Here is a 16,243-nt window from a genome sequence, read left to right as displayed (position 1 = left end):
AATGCATTTATACATTTCTACAATGTCCATAAATTCTCTTGAAAATAAGAATGTTAACTTCAAATCTATAAAATACACTGTACATTTCAAAATTGTTCTAGATAGAGCACACTTCACAACGGACTGTGGTTTTGGATCCCTGGTGACAAACGGATTCTTTACATTTCAGGGAGGAAAGGTGTACCATGGATGCGGATTTAAGTTTTTTAATTTCTTTTAAAAAATAAATTATTTCTGAAGCATACAATTTATAAAAATTCTATATACAAAATACAACAACTGGTAACAAACCCCAGTTTTAATACATTTTATATACGAAGTACCAGGGGTGAGCGCCCTGATAAAAGCAGAGGCAATATATATTCTCCGCATATTTGTACGTACAATTTCTTGATGTAAAGAAAATGACAACAAAACAAACATCATAAAGAGGCTTTCATAGATGGCAGTGCAGAGCTCTTTTAAATAAAAAGTTGCATTGTTCAACACCACTAGCAACTGTTTAGGTCAGAATTTTTGGATCCTTAATCCTAAGAAATGTGCTAAGAGATCAGAGTGGTGGCAATGAAATTAAAGGGCTAAAAATTACCCAAAACTAATTAAGGAAAATTAACCCCTCTCATGCTTGCCCGCCCGCCCCCCACCCCCACCCCCCCAAAAAAACTGAGGATTCTGGGCGCGGATACCAAGACTAAACGAATGAATTGGTTACGATTGCTATGTCTTCACTGGCCACAATAAAAGTCGATTACCGGCACTTTTTCCCCCCCTCGCAGGAGAAACGCTAACAGCCACTTTGCAAATATAAATCCTCCTTCAAAACCCCTGCTCCAAACCCAGTCCCTTGAAACTCTTAAGACCCCACTGGTCAGCATCCTCTCTTCGGAGTCCGGGACTACGGTTCTGTCCCCCCAGGCCCGTTTCATGTCGGGGGTCCGTAGTTAGGCTGGTTTCTGCGGGGAGTGTCTGGAACCCGGAATGGGGGCAGGGGAGGATGTCCAAAAAGTCCTGCTCTGGAGAGGAGGCGAGGGTCGTGCCAAGAGTCAAGGCGGCGAGACCGGCTAGGCAGAAACCACCTAGAAAACGTTTTGGAAAATACCCCCGACCACCCCTCTGTTCCCGAGCCACAGGTGCCCCGGCGCCGACCCTCCCGTGGCCGACGGCGGGGGGGCGCGAGTGTTAAAAGAGCAGCGGGAGCAGCAGCAGCAGCAAGATGGAGGCGAGCGGGGTCCAGGCGCCTCGGGGCGCCGAGCGGCAGCCGCTGCTGCTGCTCCTGCGCCCGGACCCGTAGGGCAGGTCCCCGCGGCCGCCCGCCGCAGCAGCGCCGCCGCCCGGGCGCGGAGGGTGCGGGACGCCGTCGTCGTCGTCCAGCGGCTGCTCGCCGCCCGCACCCCCAGCGCGCTGCTCATCGTCGTACTCCTCGTCGTAGTAGTCGTCCAGACCCCCGTCCGAGCCGCTGCTGCCCGGGCCGTTGCCCAGCTCGGCGCCGAAGCACAGGCGGGCCATGTTCTCTTTGACCGACTCGCAGATGGGCCGCTCCAGGCCGTCGCACACACAGTCGTTGAGCAGCGCCGCCTTGGGCACGGCCAGCATGTCCTCGATGACCGTGCGGCACTCGTCGGTGCAGCGCAGCCCGTTGAAGAGCTTCCCGCAGTAGGTCAGGTAGCGGCTGAGCGCCAGGTTGCAGCGGCTGTCGCGGTCGCAGCGCCGCCGGGCCTCGGTGCAGCCCATGACCCCGCCCGCGCCCGGGCCGCCCGCGCCGCCGCCGCTCGTCCGGGGCAGGCACGGCTCAATGGCGCGCTTGGTGGACTTGCAGTTCTCGTCTTGCGCGCAGTCACAGTCCTCCAAGGCGGGCCCGCGGCGCGTGTGGTTGAGCTGAATAAGGGCCGAGATGCAGTGGCTCGGGCAGCGCCAGCGCGACGAGAAGGACGCAGCCGAGGCCGGGAAGGCGGCGGCGGCGGCGGCCCCCGGCGTGTCGCCCCCGCTGCGCTGCGCCAACACCGGCGCGCACGCCTCGGCGTATTGGTTGTAGGCGTAGCTGCACTCCGGCTCCCCCTGGCACTGCAGCAGCGCCTGCCAGCAGATGAGGCGGCGGCCGTGCGCCAGCCCGGAGCCCCGCGGCGCCGAGCCCAGCAGCTGCAGCAGCGCCATCAGGCACAGCCAGACGCCCGGAACGGTCCCCCCGCGGGCCCCGCCGCCGCCGCCCAGCAGCCCTGCCACCATCGCGGGCAGCGGCGGCCGCCGGGCGAGGAGCGGAAAGGACACGAGGCGCGGGGAGCGGCGGACGCGGAGCCGGCGGAAAAGTTTGCCCCAGTCCTGCCAACTTCTTGCATGAGTGTTTTCATAAATCCATGCGCGCCGCTGGCTGGTGCCCCGCTGCTTGCAGAAGGTCGGCTCTCGCTGGGACTGCAGGGGCTTCCTAGAAGTGCAAGGCCGCGGAGAGCCCCTCCGGTCGGCCCCCAGCAGTGGCGGGAGGCGCTCACTGCCGCCCCGGGGGGCTGCGGGCCGCGGGGTCGCGGCGGGGCTGCGGGACCGCGCGGCGCCGTGGGTGCATTTTGCTCCGCGCCTGCAGATCCGTTGTGCGGCCGCGGCGGCTCCTTCCTCCCAGGCTCAGCGCCGCGCCGCCGCCGCCGCCGCGGGCTCTCGCATCGCGCCGCTTCCTGGCTCGCGTCCCGGCGCTGCCCGCCTTCCCGCGGCCCGGCCGCCCGCGTCCCCTCCCCCTCCGCCCGCGGCGACCCCGGCCTCGGCCGAGCTCCAGGGAGCTCTTTTCGGGCGGCGCGGGGAGAACGGGAAACTCGGCGCGGCCGGAGAGCGGCTCCCGGGCTTCCCTCGGCGGCGGCTTCTCGGGTGACAAGGAGCCCGGGGAGCGGATCCGCTGAGCCTGGCTGCGGACTCGCTCTCAGCGAGGCTTTAAATACAAAAGTGGGCCGGGAGCCCCCGCGTGGTGCCGAGGTGCCCCCTCATTATGCATGCATGGAAAAGCAAACAAACAAAAACATTAGCAACGCTCCTCCGGCTCGCCGAGCCCTGGCCCCGCGCGCTCCGAGCCTGCCCGCTTTCTCCTTTCTCCACTCTCTTTCGCCCTTTGCTCGGCCCCCTTTCCCGGCTTTTCGAGATGCTATTGGTCCCGCCTGTTGTTGTTGAAACTTTTTTTTTTTTTTTTTTTTTACGAGCCGCTGGAGTGGGGTTGCGGAGTGGGGGAGGGCGGGGAGGGTGGTGGGCAGCTCACATTCAGGCATTCAGGGCTTGAAAGGAACGGCTTAAGGAGCCTGACAGAGGCCCGGGAGCTCCTCCTACTCTTAAGGAGGCTCGGATATGGAGCCCTTGCTGGCGCACAGAACCAGAGGGCAGAGCTCAGGGGCAGCTGTTTGCAACCGGCTCGTCCACGGTCCTTTTTCTTTGGTTCTTCTTCTTCTTCTTTTTAGGTACTTTTATTAATTGTCCCTGGCCCACATGTGTGCTTTCTCCTGGATTCAGAATTCAGTTTGTTTTTCGAGTTCCCCATCTTTGCCTGATCATCACAGGGGGAGGAGAGAAATCAGAGAATTTGATGCGGGATGTTTAAACTTAAAAAAAAAATCCAAACGCACACAAGAAAGAGGCACACGCTTTAGTTAGGGAGATACTGATGAGATATTTGCAAATCCTTCCTCTACCACCCCTTCACCCCCCAGCACCCTGGTGCCAATGGCAAGTATGGCCCTGGAGTCAGACATCATTGCCAATTGCAAGCCAGAAATCCAATAAGCCAAATTATTATTTTTTAAGAATATAAGTTTCTAACACGGACGGCGATGAAAAACAGTAATAGTATTCAAAATCTTTAGGGATGTTGAGCAGTACCATCTGGCTGCCGTCACAACATAAAGGAAGGGGATAAATTGGCACCCTCCAAGGTTTCTATTAAAGCGCAGGTTTCAATCTCTCTCGGTTTAAGTGAAACCGCCCAGGAACAGCAGCCTCTGCGATCCAGGCGTGGGAGTTTGCGAACTACCTTAACTGCGGCGCAACGCAGCCTTCGACCACCAGAGGCACCCGGCGCCTGCGGCCTGTCAAAAACTGGCGCTTTTTTCCTCCCCTTTCCGTGGAGAGACTATCAACTCCATCTGTCACAAAAATTAAGGCTAAATCTCCTCTCCAGAAGCCGAGGGAGTCGGGGCTCCAGTGCGCGCGGAGTTCGGCTGTCTGCCTCTCCCCGGGGGCCCGGTGAGATGGGAATGGCAAAAGTTAGAATAGAGACACAGCGTCTGCAGACTTTGGCTGCAGAAAAGCCTCCTGTTCCTGCGGAGCCTGCTGCATTCCTCAGAGGTCTGCCTTAGGAAGCTGCACCTCTGCAATCCCCAAAACAAAACTAAACCAAACAAACCTCAAAAGAGCCAGGTTGAAGGGAGACAGACCCTGTTGCTCTGACTTGAATAATGGAAAACACACAAACAACAATCGCAATCTATATTTAAAATATATATATATATATATATATAGAGAGAGAGAGAGAGAGAGAGAGAGAGAGAGAGAGAGAGAGAGAGAGAGAAAGGCTGCAACTGTATGGCTCATTAGAACAACCATTTCCCAGGTTCTGGGTTTGTTTTTGTTTTGTTTGTTTGTTTTGTTTTGTTTTTGTTTGTTTTTGTCTTTGGTTTGGTTTGGTTTGGTTATTTGGAATTGTAATCTCCGTCCTGCCAGGAGGGCTCGAACCAGTCACAATACTTTTCTGGGACATGGACCCTTCACCTGTAAGGTTCAAGGCCAGATTGGACACTTGAAAAAGTCCTTTCATTTTTAATACTCTGTGATTTTAGGCTCATAAGAACAACATCAACAGTCAGCTGCATTTTAAGCCAATGTTTGTTGAGTTCCTTTAAAATAGTGGGTCTCAAACCTTAGTGAGTGTGAGACTCGCCTGGTGGCCTTGTTCAAACCCAGATTGCTGGGCCCTCTCCTGGAGTTCCTTATGCAGTAGGACTGGGGTGAGGGTGAGGGGCAAGGATCTGCATTTCTAACAAGTTCTCAGGGAATGCTGCTGCTGCCTGTTGGGAGCCAATTTTTTCAGAACACCTATTCTAGAGGTCCACGTGTTTTGTTGTTGTTGTTTGTAAAACTTGCCTCATCCTGGCCTTGATAGAGCTCTCAGTAAGATTTCAGCAAGGCCTGAGAGCTTTGAGAGCTCTGGGGTCACCTCAGGACCCCAGTCTCATGGCATTTCAGGCCTGCATGGCTGTCAGCTGCCAGAAAGACCAAGGCTGAAAAGGAGGCTATGATGATGAGATAGGAGGAGGAATGAGCTCCCTCCCCCCTCAGCCCCAGAGACTGAGTACCACCTTGCCTCACATCCAGGTTTTCATTGATAGCCCCCAGACCTCCAAGCTATCTCTCATCACCCAGACACTAATCCCCATATCACTCTGTACATCCCTTAAGCTGACTTAAGCTTAAGTCATGATTCCCTTCATGAGCTTTCCCCCCACTCCACCCCCCAAAACCCCACTTCCCCTGGAGCTCTCAGTTTGTTCTCAGCAAAATCTCCCATGTTCCCAGCCTGCTTTCTGAGCTGGATCTCCACGTTCTTGCTCTAAGTAAGACTGGCTGGAACCTACAGAATGGGAGAAAATATTTGCAAACCACATATCTGATAAGGGATTAATATGCAAAATATAACAGGAACTCATACCACTCAATAACAAAAAAATAAACAATCTGATTAAATAGTGGAAAGAGAACTCAAATAGACATTTTTCCAAAGAAGACATAAAAATGACCAAGAAATACATGAAAAGATGCTCAACATCACTAATCATTGGGGAAATGCAAATCAAAACCACAATGAGATATCACCTGACACCTGTTAGAATGGCTGTCATCAAAAAGACAAGAAATAACAAATGCTGGTGAGGGTGTGGAGGAAAGGGAAAACTCATACACTGTTAGTGGGAATGTAAATTTGTGCAACCACTACGGAAAACGGTATGGAGTTTCCTCAAAAAATTAAAAATAGAACTACCATATAACCCAGCAATTCCACTTCTGAGTATTTATCCAGAGGAGATGAAATCACTATCTCAAAGAGATATCTACAATCCCATGGTCATTGCAGCATTATTCACAGTAACCAAGATAGAAAAACGACCTAAGTGTCCATCAATAGACAAAGAATGGATAAATAAAATGTGGTATGTATATCTAATGGAACATGATTCAACCATAGAGGGGAAACACAGAAGAAGAAGAAGGAAAATCTTGCTACTTGCATCAACACGGATTCCCTTGAGGACATTATGCTAAGTGAGATAAATCAGACAGAGAAAGACAAATACGGTCTGATCTCACCTATATGTGGAGTCTTAACCAAATTCATAGAAACAGAGAGTAGAATGGTGGTTGACAGGGACTGAAGGTTGGGGGAGATGAGAAGATATTGGTCAAGGGGTACAAACTTTCACTTATGAGATGAATAAGTTCCAGAGATGTAATGTACAGCATGGTGACTATAGTTAACACTACTGTATTGTACACTTGAAAGTTGCTAAGAGAGTAGAGCTTTAATGTTCTCACCATAACAACAGCAACAAAAAATGGTAATTATGTGAGGTGAAGGATGTGTTAACTAACCTTACTGTGATACACATTTCACAGTATGTATGTTTATTAAATTGTCACATTGTATGCTTTAAACTGATACAATGTTATATGTTAATTATATCTCAGTAAACCTGGGAAAACAAATCCCAGCTGGTCTTTTGAGGCACAGCCTCCATTTTAGCGCTCTTCAGTCCTGGCTGATTTTTCTTCCATAACCCACCTCCCCCCACCAGCCCTCGAAGTGGGGTACACAGGCTGTTGTTCCTCCCTAGTTCCCACTTCCAAACTATTCTCTTCTCTCCTCCTTGGAAACTTCTAGCTTCTGTAAATGGCTGTCAGCTACTCCAACAGTCACCTACTGACCTCTCCTCCAGGAAACCTTCTCAACTAGGATTGCTCCTGGGAACCGCAGAAGACAGAAAATGAGTTGAGTGGCTGTTTCCTCCATTCTCTCAAGGATGGTACATAACCAGTACTGAAACCTATTGTCATCATCAGTTAGATCCATTAAACTGATAACCTGCCTTCACTGACCAAGCTTGCTTTAATTTTTGCTACCAAAAATTTGCATGTCCTTCAAGTGTCATGTAACCTAAACAATAAGATATTTGCCCAAGTTGTTTTTCAGGAACTTGGAGTCAACTGTGTCCAGTTTGAGCTCTAGCCAGTAAAGACTGGTTAAGACCACCCATCCACCAATTGAACATGCTCACGTGTCTACTCCATGACCTCTTGATATCACACCTATAATAAGCTATACTTTGTTGTATCTTAAAACAAAACAAATGTTTCCTAGACCTCAAGTCCCCACTCAGTAACTATCCCATTTCTATGAAAACTCCTTGAAAAAGTTGCTTTTACTCACTTTGTCTGCTATCTCCTCAGTTCACTATAATTGAGATTCATCTCACCATTTTTCTCATCAAGGATGACTGAAATTTTGCTCTACCCAATCAATGGTCACCTCTCAGCCCTCATCTTATCTGACCTTTCGGCACCACAGGACATGACTGATAACCCTTCTCTTCAAAGTGCTTTTTCATTTGGATTCTGGGACTCTATACTTTCCTGTTCCCCATTGTACTCACTGGGGGCTCATTTTCTCTCTAAACTCACTCCTTAGGTGATCTCATTCAGTGCCTAGATTCTAAATTACATCTAAATTACATTGATATTTTCAATCCCAGTCTTTCACTGATTTCTGTGTGTATGTATTCACTTGATTGCTCAATGAGCATCACAAACTTAGCTTGCCCCAAGAGGACTTCTGATTTCCCACCCCCAAAATGTGTTTGTTGCCTGGTCTTTCAGTGATATATATTCTCCAAAATTCATCTCCATCAATTTCCTTCATCCCTTTATATCCATACTGCTCAGATCAAGAGGCAGAGTCTAACATCTTTTCCCTTAAATCTTGGGCAGACATTAGTGACTTTGACCAATGGAAAGCAGTGATGGTGACTGACACTCTGGGGCTTCCTGGAGAGGGTACAAGAAGCCTTTCAGCTTCTACCTGGGCCTCTTGGAATGCTTGCTCTGGAGAAGCCAGTTACCATGTAGGAAATCTGACTACTTTGAGACTCCCATGATGCAAAGAGGGCCAGGTTTGCCATGTGGAGAGGATACATGGAGATAGAAAGAGATATCTGCAGCTCCCAGCTTTTTCAGCCATGTGAGTGAGGAAGGCATAAGACATGTGAGTGGAAAACACATCTTGGATGTCCAGCCCAGTGGAACCTTCAGATGACTCCACAGCTGCCATCTGAAGAAAAACACATGAGAGAAACCCCAACCCAGGGTTGGGACTAGGGCAAGGGGAGTGAAGCACCAGGTACAAAATTTAATGGGATACTCACTCTCATCATGATGCTGCAGGAACCTTGAGAGTGAGTGCCCCTTACATCTTGTACCCTAGTCACTTCATTCACCTCACCCTAGTTCTGGTCTTGCCCCATGAAAGAACAGCACAGCTTAGCCCTGTCAACCCAAAGGATCATGAGAAATAACAAAGAATGTAGTGTTAAGACACTAAGTTTTGAGGTGGTTTATTATCTACCAATAGATAATCACATATACACTTTCTATCATACCCAATTACTTGGGTCAAAGATCTACCTGGACTCTTCCTTTTTCTTCACATCCCATATCCAACTGATGGCCCATCACAGGCAGTCAATAAAAGATTTGATAGGCTGAATGCATGAAAGATCAGAACTTATTGCTTGTCTTCTATATTAGCCAACTCAGAACTAGTCAAAACCACTTATACTATAGAAAAGGGAACAGAAACCCTGAGAGGTTAAAGAATATGGAAAAGTTCTGGAGCCTTAAAATAGAACATGATATTCCCAGAGTGTTGAGTGGTTCGGTGAAAGAACAAAAGGTACATGATAAGCACCGCCTACCTCTTGGTGCTTAGCAATATGGCAGATAGAAAGCCATAAGAAGCAGATCTGTGCCCTTTTGGGGACTTAGCAATAGGTCAGCTGGCCATTGTGGGGGTGGCTAGGATGCTTACTACTTAGTTGTAGGCTTAAGTCATAAGTGTCCTCTCACCTGTTTTATTTATTTTTGTTTTTTGACTAGAGAATATGAATACATGGTGGCAGACAACCAGTGGAAACCAAACAACATCTACTCTAGAATTCTAATCCTACTTCATATCCTGCAGGTCTACCCCATTCTCTCTTCAAGTCTTCTCTTTATCTCTCCATTGCTTTCTTAAGAGGAATGAATTCTTGGGAACAAAGTAGGATGGGAATCTCGTATGGATGGGAACCCCATTCATGCACAACAAGTTGGGTCATTCCCATAGCTGAAGATCTGAGGCCTTCTCCTGAACTCCATCTTTCCTTATAACCCCCTCAAGGACCATTCCATGTCTTATCAATTCCATCTAAGAAAAAGTCTCTTGCATCCAACCTTCCTGTATTCCCACTGCCCTAGCTTCTTAGAGTTTTTCACCATTGCTGACCACTAGGTGTTTCCCAACTCTTTCTCTAAATTGGAGGTTCTTAGCCTGGGAAGTGTCTCAGAATCACTTGGGAAGTTTTTTAAAAATACATATACCTGTACAAGTTCTGTTACACTTGAATTCTTCCCCAAGGCCCAGGAGTGTGTATTTTGGGAAAAAATTACAAAGGTATATTTCTGGTTAAATAATCCTGCCAGTGGTTCCCAGACTTGGGGATTTCACAGATCAGTTCATTTTTTAAAAGATTTGGATTATCTTTGAAAAAAGATACCAACTTTTAAATTTTGTCAAATATTAACAAACAAATAAAAAAATCCTTACTACCAACTATTAACATTAGTGTTTTATTAAATAAAGGGTACTTTGAAACCACAAAGGCAGGGTGGAAATAACAGGAGAATAGAGGCCTTTAAATTGAATGTATTTAGATTTTTAAAGAATTTAATACATTGTCTTATTTTTTTTTCTCATTTCAACAGAAAGTTACTACACAAGGGAAACTTCAGAAGCTTTTGCAACTTTGGACAGCATTTTGAAATCACTACTCTAAAGTAATCCTCCATGCTGCTGCTAAGTCTGACCAAATCACTACTCCACTTAAAAACTTCCAGTTACTCTTCAGGAGAATGCCCAAGGTCATTACCATAACTACAGGATGTAATAGTTTGGAAAACCAGTTCCAAATACTTACCCCCATCTATTCCTGCCTGTACCTTCAAACACACGGGCATGCACCCACACCCACAGACACACATATGCACCCACACATATATATGCATGCACTCACATACATACATGCATGCACTCACATACACACATACAGGCACACATACATGCACGTACACTCACACATGCATGCGAGTAAACACAAATTGGCATTTCTCTCTGAGCATCAGTCATGGCATTGCCATCCTGCTTTTAATCTGGGCCTTTAGTATGTTTGTCTCTTTGTCAGAGAAGTGGTTCTGGCCCCCACTTTTAAGGAAACATAGGAGAGGGTCTCCCTACAGAACCCTTATTCCCTGGATAATACATGTAACGTCAACACCATCCTCTCTGTGTGCACATACTCTTTGTAATATCAGGTGGCAGCTGACTTCCCAGATTTCTCCTCATGTGCACTTGGCTCTCACGGTCAGATGAGTCAATGGTTGAGTGGATGAGCTGTTTGGGGTGCCACCCACCCAGATGCAGACACTATAATATTGAGACACATCAAAGTTTCAAAATAATAGCAGTCTAAGACCAGGAGGGATTTATCCTAGAGATCCAAATGCAGGAAATGTAGCCACATAATCTGCACCAATAAATTAAAAGAGAAAAAGATATGATCATATCAGACAATGCTGAAAAGACATTAGTAGCCATTGCTAATAAAAACCCCAGGCAAGGGAGCAATAGGTAGAAACTAATTGCAGGATGTAAAACATACAGAAACCAGAAACCAAAGTTACAAAACACTAGAGCCATTTGACTTAAAATTGGAAATGTCAGGGATAGTCAATGCCATTATTACTTAGTATTTCCTTAGAACTTTTAACAAATATAATAAGAACAAAAAATGTAATGATAGACACAAAAATTGGGAAAGAAGATATAAAAACTCTTTCAGCAAACATGGCCAACATTACTAGTGCTGGTCAATACTTAGTTTCTCCTCATCTTTTCTTGGCCATACAGACTCCCTTTGCAGTTGGGCAGGATGATGTAACCAGTTCTGGCCAGTGGGCTGTGACTGGAAGTGACACCCAGCACTTTTAAGATGAGACATTTATATCCTCCTGCCCTCTCTTTCCCTGCCCTGCAGAACCTAGAAGCCTCCAGTTGTTTTGGGGGTAGGAATGGGGGTGGGACTAGAAGATTAAAACACCCTATGGTGCAAATTCAATACTCTAGAGCACAGCTGTCCTGGACCCATAGCAGTTTTTGCATGAGTGAAAACAAAAACAAAAAAACTTATGTTGTGATAAACCCCTGAAATTTTGATATTATTTGTTAGTACAGCATAACTTGCCCATCTCTAACTGACATAGTTAATGGAATAATGCATGCTTAGAAAACCCAAGAGATGCTTTTTTAAAAAATCACTAGATGCAATGAGAAAATTTGGTAAAACCCCTACCTACTAGATGAATATAAAAAGAACTTTTCTGTACTCTAGTCATGAGCACTTAGAAAAGAAAACTGGAAAAATACTTTCTGTATATTTTTGACTAAAGATATAAAATATTTAGGAATAAATTTTATAAGGAAGACTTTAGACCCATATGAAGAGTTATAAAATACTATTATGAGAATGAAAATAAGATCTGAATATATAGAAAAGTATCCACAAAATAAAATGCTAATTCTCCCAAATAATACATAAATTTAATACAATTCCAGTTGAAATCTCAACAGGGTTTTTCTTGGAATTGGATGAAATTATGTTAAAATTCATATAGAAAAATTAATGACTAAAAATACCTAAGAAAATTACAAAACTGAAATGAGAGGTATCAGAAATACGATATAGCCTTAATAATTAAATCAATATGGTGCCGATTAGACCATAACCTTTGTCATATATTTACTTCACAAAGGTTATGGTTTAATCAGTGGGAAATGTGTGGTCTCTTAAATAAATGACGCTGGAAAAACTGGCCATCCATTTAAGAGGAACTGTAAAAATACAAATTCCAGATAGAAACTTAAATATAAAAAGTAAGATAAAAATCAAATAGAAAATCTAGGCTATGACATATATCCTAGAATTTAGAAAGACTCTTATAACCAAGACTGGAAAATCAGAAGATAATGGAACAAAAACATACATACTTGACTATATAAAAAATTAAGAAGTTGTGTATGGAAAAGGTAACCAGAGACAAAGTCAATAGACACATCAAGATCTGGAAAGAATATTTATAAAGTAGATGACAAAAGACCAACTTTTTAATAAGCAAAGAGCTCTTATAAACTTATAAGGAAAAGATAGTCTAAGAGAAAATGGGGAAAGATGTAGACAGAAAGTCCACAGAAGTGCAAATCCATATGTCAACAAACAAGTGAAAAAATATTTAAATTAATTAGCAGTCAGATCAAAGGAAATGAGAAAACAATGAGATATCACTTTAACACCCACTAGACTGGCTCAAATGTGGAAGAACTGTGACAGTAGTTCTCCTAAGGGTATCTCCTAACACTACTGGTGGAAATACAAATCCTTTTTGGAAGTTGATGTAGCTACACCTTTAAAGTGTAAAATAAATGTAAAATACAACCATTTGGCCCAGCCCACTACTGAGAATCTTTCCAATAATAATACAAAAAAAAAAAACCCAACAAAATAAAACATAAGAAAGGATGCTGTGTATATTCTAGCAATCTCAATAGAAATACTTTTTTTGCCAAAAGTATTTTTTTCCCAAAAAGTTCTAGGCAAAGTGCTGGAACCTCACTTGGTCTAGGTCGTGCACCCATGTACCTTAGGAGTGAGAGAGAGGAAGCCCCTGAAGGAAAACCAAGAGTGTCATCAGAAGAAAAGTGTCCTTTGTGCCAGGGCTCTACCAGCGTGTTCCTTGAGTTGGTGCCGGTCCATGCACTGTTCCTCAGTGGCCCCTGAGAATGTGAGAGTAACACACTTGATACTTTTATAACAATTTGGAAGAATAGTTTTATGGCTTTTGAATCCAATAATAAAAATTGGGGGCTTCTATTTTGTAGGTATCATTTAAGTTGGGTGATATGGTGTCTTCTCTGCAGATAGGAACTTTTCCAAGCTAGAGAATATGGAGACCAACAGCACTCACCTTGAGCAGATAAATGTCTGCCAGCAGTGCAATAGGCTGGGGAACTTGACGGGGCAGTGTTTATACTTATTAAGTGACTCTTTCAATCCTGAATAGAAAAAATCAGTTAATTTGTTGCATTAAAGTTTGAATGAACTTCTATCATTCCACATCATCTTTACAAAGCCCCCTTGATAAATAGATGATAGAGATCACTTTGCCCCACCCCTTCAGGAAGGTGATGGCAGCCTTATATCCACAAAGACACTGGGACCTTAAGATCATGGTAGAGCATACACATGTTTTTATTTTTATTTTGTTTATTTTTATGTGCTGGATGGAAAAAATAACCTGGTCTTTCACCACAGATCATTGGAGAAGCTCTGAACTATATGTTGATACTAGTTATTTTCTTTGGTTTTAGAGGCAAATTAGTGTTAGGTGCAGGAACTTAAAGGCTCAGCACTGTGTGAAGATTGATAAAAATGTAAGAAACAAACTTCTGATTCTTCAAAGAATGTCGTTAATAACCCCAGGATGCCAAGTGACAGCACGACCCAGCTTGTGCTCAGAGCAGACAGAGCAGCTGTTCTCCAGGGGGTGGGAAGCAAGCTCCACACCATTGCTTTGGGAGATAAAGAGGCTGGCTGGGTTTCAACAAGAGGAAATCTCACAGAATCAGCGGGTGCTCCAATTCTCAGGAAACTTGACTTTCATACTTTGTGAAAGAGAGATATTAATGAAACAGAGATTTAAAATCCAAATAGATCATTTGAGGCACAATATGCTTTACTCTCTGTGGCCTGCAGTTGGCAGTCAGTACAGTTTTCCTCAAAAAGTAATTTTTCCAAGGTAGCACCTTATACACATTTGGACATAACATCTTAAGTTCTCCCATAATTGGAGCCAGTTCTTTAGTGGGCATTATAGAATGTTTCAAAGCTATGCAAGCCTTGTTTTAAAATCTGGTTTTTCACTGTTGATATCAAGAAGAAACTTTTTTGTAACTATGTCATAAACCTGGATCAATGGTTCTCTAAATATTAATAACATAATTTGTTAGAGAACTTATCAATTGTCTTAAAAATTTGCTTTTTATTTTGTAAAAATCTATATAAAAGGAATAGGCTTCCCCTCTCCACCCCACGCCCCCAACAAAAAAACTTTCAACTGCAAAATTATCTATCAGCAAGCTAATGTAAAATTCTGCAGTGTGTGGTTAACGCTTCTCAAACAATTTGGTTTGAATTGTTAACATTAGAATTGCTTACATCTTTATTGCTAAAAGTATGTATTGTCATAGAGTATTTTGGGGAAAAGTCTATGATCTTATTGACTAATAAAGATTACAATCTATTTAATGCTTTTTAATGAAGTGTGTATCCCAGGACTGTATCAAATATATCACAGGTGAGTTCACACTCATCCTACATTTTAAAGCTGCTTTCACACTTACCTGCTCATTTTTCACTGACTTTGATTCAGTTGAAGCCAAAAGATATCTACTGAGTGCCTAACTATATGTGCCAGGAAGCTGAAGTATTTTTTTAAACATCTTTATTGGAGTATAATTGCTTTACAATGTGTGTCAGTTTCCCCTTTATAACAAAGTGAATCAGCTATACATTTACATATATCCCCATATCTTCTCCCACTTGGGTCTCCCTCCCACCCTCCCTATCCCATCCCTCTAGGTGGTCACAAAGCACCAAGCTGGTCTCCCTGTGCTATGCGGCTGCTTCCAACTAGCTATCTATTTTACGTTTGGTAGTGTATATATGTCCATGCCTCTCTCTCACTTCGTCCCAGCTTACCCTTCCCCCCGCCGTGTTCTCAAGTCCATTCTCTATGTCTGCGTCTTTATTCCTGCCCTGACCCTAGGTTCTGAAGTATTTTTTAAAAAATCTTCCAACTTTGTTCTTTTATCATTGTTATTATTAATAAACTATTTTTTATAAGCACTGCTGGTTTACAGAAAAATTGATTGGAAGGTACCAAGTTCCCACATATCCCCCGCCCCCTTCCCCCTGCCCAGTTCCCCTTTTTATTTACATATTTTATTAGTATTGTATGTTTGTTACAATCAATGAACCAATATCAATACATTATTATTAACTAAAGCCCATAGTTTACATTAGGGTTCACTCTTTGTGTTGAACATTCTATGGGTTTTGACAAACATGTAATGTCATGTATTGACCAGTCTATATCATACTATTATTATACAGAATAGTTTAACTGCCCTGAAAACCCTCTGGAAGCATTCTGTTTTAACCTAGAAAGGATGTTAAGTTGAATCTTTTCATTTAAAGCTTCCATATTTAGTATCCCTTTTTTGTCCATTAAAAAAATAAATTGAGGCCATGCTATTTGAATTCAAAAGTTGTACACATTTCCCTCAATGATTAATCATTTATATTAATAGAATCATTCATATAATTCAGTTATCCATCACAGAAATATTTATTGAGTTCTTACCTGGGTCAGCACTCTGTTCCAATAGTATTCTAATGAGGGAAGTTTGTGATGGGTGGCTTTATGCTATAGACCTTTGTTTCATGTGTGGATATACTGATATATTTAATTACCAAAGCTCCTTTCACAGTGTTTTTTTTTTGTTTTTTTTGTTTTTTTTTTGTTTTTTGCGGTACGCGGGCCTCTCACTGCTGTGGCCTCTCCCATTGCGGAGCACAGGCTCCGGACATGCAGGCTCAGCGGCCATGGCTCACGGGCCTAGCTGCTCTGTGGCATGTGGGATCTTCCCGGACCGGGGCACGAACCTGTGTCCCCGGCATCGGCAGGCAGACTCTCAACCACTGCATCACCAGGGAAGCCCCCACAGTGTTTGTTTGTTTTTTTCCCAGTTTTTTTTTAGATTATTAAATATATTTTTGAATAGGAAATATATGTATATAGTGCAAAA

At 44.2% G+C, this 16,243-nt stretch overlaps 1 protein-coding gene across 1 annotated transcript; it reads right to left on the bottom strand.

Annotated features, from left to right (window-relative positions):
* Positions 1 to 656: 656 nt before the first annotated feature.
* On the bottom strand, positions 657 to 2,310 carry GAS1 (growth arrest specific 1). Its single transcript, XM_060102010.1, has one exon. The coding sequence runs from the start codon at positions 2,221 to 2,223 to the stop codon at positions 1,180 to 1,182; it is 1,044 nt and encodes a 347-aa protein (XP_059957993.1). The 5' UTR covers positions 2,224 to 2,310; the 3' UTR covers positions 657 to 1,179.
* Between the last annotated feature and the right edge of the window lie 13,933 nt (positions 2,311 to 16,243).

This window comes from Mesoplodon densirostris, chromosome 6 (genome assembly GCF_025265405.1).
Source record: "Mesoplodon densirostris isolate mMesDen1 chromosome 6, mMesDen1 primary haplotype, whole genome shotgun sequence".
Taxonomy (NCBI): Eukaryota; Metazoa; Chordata; class Mammalia; order Artiodactyla; family Ziphiidae; genus Mesoplodon; species Mesoplodon densirostris.
This window is presented reverse-complemented; position numbering and strand designations above follow the sequence as displayed.